Source organism: Doryrhamphus excisus, linkage group LG15 (assembly GCF_037039965.1).
Source record: "Doryrhamphus excisus strain RoL-2023G ecotype Guam linkage group LG15, RoL_Dexc_Guam_v1.1, whole genome shotgun sequence".
Lineage (NCBI taxonomy): Eukaryota > Metazoa > Chordata > Actinopteri > Syngnathiformes > Syngnathidae > Doryrhamphus > Doryrhamphus excisus.
Genome location: NC_136371.1, coordinates 1,121,790 through 1,127,817, shown reverse-complemented (window position 1 = coordinate 1,127,817; position 6,028 = coordinate 1,121,790). Strand labels below are relative to the sequence as shown.

The 6,028-nt window shown below is 40.3% G+C and overlaps 1 protein-coding gene across 2 annotated transcripts in view; it reads right to left on the bottom strand.

Moving 5' to 3' along the window:
• Nucleotides 1-2,183: 2,183 nt before the first annotated feature.
• Nucleotides 2,184-6,028, bottom strand: part of LOC131104679 (glutamate receptor-interacting protein 2-like) — a 29,073-nt gene continuing 25,228 nt past the window's right edge. For both annotated transcript variants that reach the window (XM_058052127.2, XM_058052126.2), the window contains exons 21-24: nt 5,680-5,794; nt 5,298-5,516; nt 4,989-5,135; nt 2,184-3,675 (exon numbers count right to left, since the gene is read on the bottom strand). In XM_058052127.2, coding sequence (XP_057908110.2) covers nt 3,475-3,675; nt 4,989-5,135; nt 5,298-5,516; nt 5,680-5,794 — 682 coding nt within the window. In that variant the 3' untranslated portion in view covers nt 2,184-3,474. The remainder of the gene's footprint in view (nt 3,676-4,988; nt 5,136-5,297; nt 5,517-5,679; nt 5,795-6,028) is intronic.

Here is a 6,028-nt window from a genome sequence, read left to right as displayed (position 1 = left end):
GTAATTAATGTAATGTAATGGCGTTTGCATGGTAATTATTGATGATGTAATTGCTGGGAACGAGATGAATTTTTTGTTGTGTATAAACTTATTATTCAGCGTGAGGTTGTGTGTGTGAGAGACAAAAATAAATTCAGGTCTGTGTAACCGGAAAGCACCTGACGCTGCGGATACCAACTTCCTGTCTTAAATTTCAAAACAAATACACTTAAATATGCTAAAACTCTAATTTACCAAGCAAGCGAGGTAGTTTGATCTTAGAGATTGTAAATTTACATTAAATAATGAACAATGAGTCCTTGTTTCTCAAGTGTGAAGTTTTTATAGCATAGGCTATAAAATTTATAATACAGAGAAAATTATTCTGAAGCGGCAAAATCGGAAGTAGCTGAACCATTGGCGGGCTTCCTGTAAACAAGCAGTTTTAGGTGTTTAACAGTTAAACAGATCTGAGCTTCCGGTCGCACCGAATTTATTTGTGTGCATATTTTTTTATGTGTTTTGCCCTAAACGGCCTGTCATAAGACTCAAAACTAGTCTGTAAAACCTTAATTGTTTCAGTTTGACAAGTTTCCACAGGCTAGTCCAATCGATGCCAGTGTGTTTGATCACTCCCTTATCAAAACTATTGCCGTTTGACTTTTCTTGCATCTTTGTTTACATGCTGAGCCTAGCCGTCACTGGCTGTACCGACATTGGCCAGCTGGCTAGCTAATTAGCTAGCATTATCCACCTAGTTAGTCTTCAGACTCCAAGTGGGACTTTTTACCTCTGTGACATGTTGTTTTTAAAACAAACAAGCAACGCGGTTAGTTTGAAATTATTTTATTAATTTATTGGAATTATTTTATTCTGTTCATTTTGTTACCTTGAACTGAAAAATGTACAGCCCTGTGATTGGTATAAATATCAGTATAGGCAGTAGAAAGTCCTAATCATAGGATCCCTAGTACAGGTAAATTTGTATATAAATGTAAACTACCATATAAAGTATGATTCTTTGCCCTAGAAGGGACTCCTCTTCATCCTCCTTGGCTATTTTTAGTATGAAATGCTCAGTCAGTGTAGGGTGACCCTTTTCCCACTAATGCCACACAGATCATTGCATTTCTTGTTGTGGCTCTTTGACACTAGACCTAGAAGTCTCCAAGTATATAATCCATCATAAATCTAACATCAAACTGACGGGAACTGAATGAATACGTTGTTTACAAAGAAAGGAAGGTGTGAGTCAGTGTGAGTCACACTGACTGCAAATGATCTTTGATCTAGTGCAAACATTGACAAAGTCATTAGGTCAATGGCCACCACTAGAGTCAATTCTAATCAATTGTCAATTGTAATGTCAATATTTTTCCATCTTCTTATTGGTTGATGTCTGAAAGCCCAACACTCATAGCAGTGCGCTTGAATGGACCATCACACGAACAGCGCGATGCTCAATCAATCCTGTTCTGACATGAAGAAAGCAGAATGTCGATTGTTGTTCGCCACTTCCATTGGAAATGTTCCAGACAGAGGGCAGAGAGTTTATATATAAGGAAGTCTGTCCCTCTGTGACATCACAAAGTAACGGTTTTACCACGCCTTTTGAAACCAAGCGTTTCGAGCCATCCCAAACTTCTTTCAGGGCTAACGTCCAATTGCACAAACCTTATTACCTGAAACTTTGGCATTGTTTAACACGAGAATACAACATTCTAACTACATTTATAGGTCAGAAAAGTGGAAAAAGCATAATAGGTCCCCTTTAATCCTTAGATGCACGAGTGACTGGACCCTACACTCAAAAATGAGCCATACTAGAGTCAATGCCTTTTTATGCCAATTTTGCCATTTTGGTTAGGAATAATCACTTGTATGATATTTAGTATTATATTTAGGACCACACAAGAATGATTTCATGTTAGAAACATCTTCATTTTTCACTTTTTTACATCTTTGAAAAAGAAAATGACCCCGTACAACAATTGAAAATGTGAGGATCCATTGTGTGTTGCATAAAGGTAAGTTAAAAATGTGAATGGCATGATATCAAAAATATGATTTTTGAGGAGTATCTGGAATATGAAATGATAATTTTTCATTACAAAGATATTTCAAGAAAACAACCTGACCGGGTCATTTTTGACCCACTTATGCATCTAAGCGTCTAAGATTTAATCAGGTCTGTATAGAAATCTTAATTAGGATTTGCTGCATGGACAGATAATTTTACTAGTTTACAGATGAATTAATTAAATTTTCCTAAATAAACAACAATCAGAAACCATAAGTCTTTTTTTTTATTAAAAACATCTGACATTTAATATATAAAAATAACATCCAAGTAAATAAATAAAACCTAAATGTAAATAAAACCCCAAAACAGCTCACACCAAACTTTACATGCATGTAGAATAAATGAAGAAGTCACAGCTTCATAGATTCATACGTAAAACTTAAAAAATAAAAAATAGGCCTCTATAGACATTGACTGAGTCGGGGCATGCCAAAGAAATGTATCAGTCTTTAAGGCTATTACACAACATCAGCCGATAACAGGACATAAAACCATGTACACTTGAAAGGGGTAACTGGGGGGGGGGGGATACTTAGGACTGGGCGACACTCTCAACGACCCCACAGAGGTAAACTAGACACGACAGCAGGGTTGCTGTTAATTAGTCACTTACTAAGGCCGTACCAACCATGTGGTCTGGTACTGGTCCAAAAAAACAAAAGGCTACAGTGAAAAAGGAACAAATGAGAATGATTCAGTGAAGATGAAAAGGCATGGCTTTACTGCCCAACCAAACAGCCGGAAAAGAGAGAAAAGAAAACAAAAAAGTGAGTGACCTTGTCTTACACAAATGTGCGGTGGTGCTGAGAATAGGAAGTGGAGGAAAAAAAAAAATAAAAATAAAGAGTGCAATATTATTAATGCCTTCCACGTACGTCCACCAGAAAGGAAACAGGACATGTCTTTGCAAGCATTCAGGAGATTAACATAGAAGCTTTAAGATGCAACATTTTATGATGCTTGGCCAGTGGCGGTGATTTTTCTATTTAGAGCCATCGCTCCTTCTCTGTGGTGGAAACATGGGCAGTTAGCCAAAAAAATAACTCCTAACAGTAACTGTGAACACCCTGTGCATGTGTAAAAATGGCCGTTTGTGCGCTCGTGGGGATAATGTCAATGCAGGAAATAATGCATGCAGTGTGTGTGTGTGTGTGTGTGTGTGTGTGTGTGCCCAGTCGGGAGCAATGACTCCTCCATTATATAACCTTGGCAAAGGAGTGGAGAGTGGGGGCTGCCTGAAAACCAAAGCCCCCCCTCTGAAAAGCATCATGTGAATATGGTGATTAACACCGGCCATGTTGCAAGTGAGAGATGTTTTCCCGTGTCTCCGTGGGATGCTGTGAAGGTCCGACAGGTGCAATGTGACCATCTTGACCGTTCCCGTGTCCGAGTGCCAGCTCGTCCATCTTTGCTCACAGGGCAATGCTTTTGGTGCGGTGCTCAGAGAAGCAGAGCAGTGAGATGGAGGGGTCATTGCGGTCGCTAGGCACCCCCCCGGTGTTGCCTGTTTCTACAGGATTCCTGCTAATGACCAGATCCAGGCTGGCCCCCGCTTCCATAATCAGGGGCACAGTGAGACAGCAGTCCAAGTCTCTGGTGCGTACATGATTCACCTGCGGGAGTCCAGCAAATCAAACCATCATACAATGAAAATGCACACTAATTATTATTATTATTTTTCATTCAGGGGTCGCCACAGCTAATCAATCTCCTCCATCCAACCCCGTCTTCTGTATCCGTGTCTCTCACACCAACTACCCTAATACCCTCCTTCACGACATCCATGAACCTCTTTGGTCTTCCTCTACTAAAATATTCACTCCTCTATGTCCCAACCATCTCAGTCTGAACGATAACTGACTTTATCTCCAAGGCCTCGAACATGTAATGTCCCTCTGATGTACTCCTTCCTGATCCTATCCATCCCGGTCACTCCCAATGAGAACCTCAGCATCCTCATCTCCGCTACCTCCAGTTCTCCTTCCTGTCTTTTCCTCAGTGGCACTGTCTCTAGACCAGGGGTCTCAAACATGCGGTCCGCGGGCCAAATGTGGCCCGCAGGACACTAGTTTGAGGCCCCCGCCTTGATATGAAAGTTTAATGTTAGTTTGATATGGATGCTGTATGGTATCATGTACCCAGAAAAAATTATTACGTTTGATTAATGTTCATGTTAATGTTAATGTTCATGACCCTCCATTTTTTTCTTCAATATTTCTATGACGGGGGGAACATCCATGGGCCACGCCCTCATTCATCCAAGACACACATACACATTCGCACTCACATCCCTCCTCTCATCCAACGCCTTCACCGGTAGTGTTTATGTTGTGTAAACAATGTGTTGACTTGTGCAAATGTATGCCAAGGTTTTGTTTTTTTACCAGTTCCACACTCCTCATTCCTCATTCACCCTCCTTCATTTTAGGAGGTTAGTTTGGAATTGCATATATATATATATATATATATATATATCACCATATTGACAGTTACTATGGTACCCATTATGTCATACTACATTATGTCATTGTATGGTCATATCACAAAAATAAAATTTTGATGATCGATTCCTGATTACGGGATGCATTCAATTGTAATCTGAAGCATGTTCAAATGAAATAAAACCATTACCATTACCATTACCACTTAAGAATAAGCCTGACTCATTGATTCATTGTTTGTACAGAATAAAACTAATTAATGTGAGATTTGATCCTGGTTTCTTTTAAATGCAATTTAGGCCAAAATAATGAATTTCAATTACTTTTTGTCATGTCAAACATAATATTGAATAGCTAAGAAATACAATATCCTTTTATTGCAATCTACTGGATGTTATTTCACTGATACTGAATGGTTTTTTTAAAGAGGGGTGGGTGGTCTTCTATTCAGGTAAATACGGTACTTTGACAGAAATAAAATGTACCTGAAGAATGCGATCGTAGGGTTTGAGGCCCGCTTTGTCAGCCGGGCCTTTGGGGCGGATCATGTTGACAAAAACTCCTTCTTCTAGAAGTCCGTCAGATACGCTGAAGCCAAAGTCGTGGCTCTCGGGGTCCTTTTTGACACTCACCTGGAAGCACATTAGACAAATATTAACAATATTATACTAATTATTATCCAGTGTAGTAAAACCTATTGAAGTCATTCTTCATTTTCACAGGACGGGGACAATCGTTTACAAACAGGACGTGACCAGTAAGAAACAAACGTTCCATCCATTCAACCTCCATACCTTCTGCAGGGCCAGGGTAGCGGAAGACAAATGGGACCATCTGCCACCACGAGATGTCACGTCTTCAGATCCAGTGAACATGTCGTGTTTGCTCCTATTCTTTGGTGCCACGTGACTTTCCTCATATTTAATGGGACTTAGTTCTGATAGAAACATGGAGTCTTCATTGGTCTTGGTCTCGTCTAGGTACAGACTAAGAGCGCTGCCTGTCATAGACGCCTGCAAAAGCACAACATATGAGAAATATGACATACTGTATTGTGTGTGGAGTTATTGAATATAGCAGCAGGTGTCCCGTCTGCCCTGTTTGTTTAAAAGCAGATTATGATAATGCTTCATATGAAATGATCATATAGCTGGTCTGTGAGTCGGACCCGCCTACCTCAAGCTCCCTGAGGATTTCTGACTGGCCACAGGTCTCCAGGTCCAGCAGAGCCTGGGACCAGAAGCTATCCTCCTGGTTGAGGGTGCCATGGCAATGAGGGGGACTGACGAATCTATGACAACGCAGGAACCACAACGTGAGAGCTTGAGGTCGGTGCTGCGTTCAAAAGCAGCGTGGGAAATGTATTTTTTTTTTTGGTTTGGCTTCACGAAGAAGAGTTCCTTTGAAAGTCTCTTAGAATCACACTGGGGGGGGGTTGGGGGTTATTATAAATTCTCTCACATCTCAAAACACTGAGGAGTGCAACACCAAATCATTTACAAAGTCGTTTTTTTTTAACATTCAA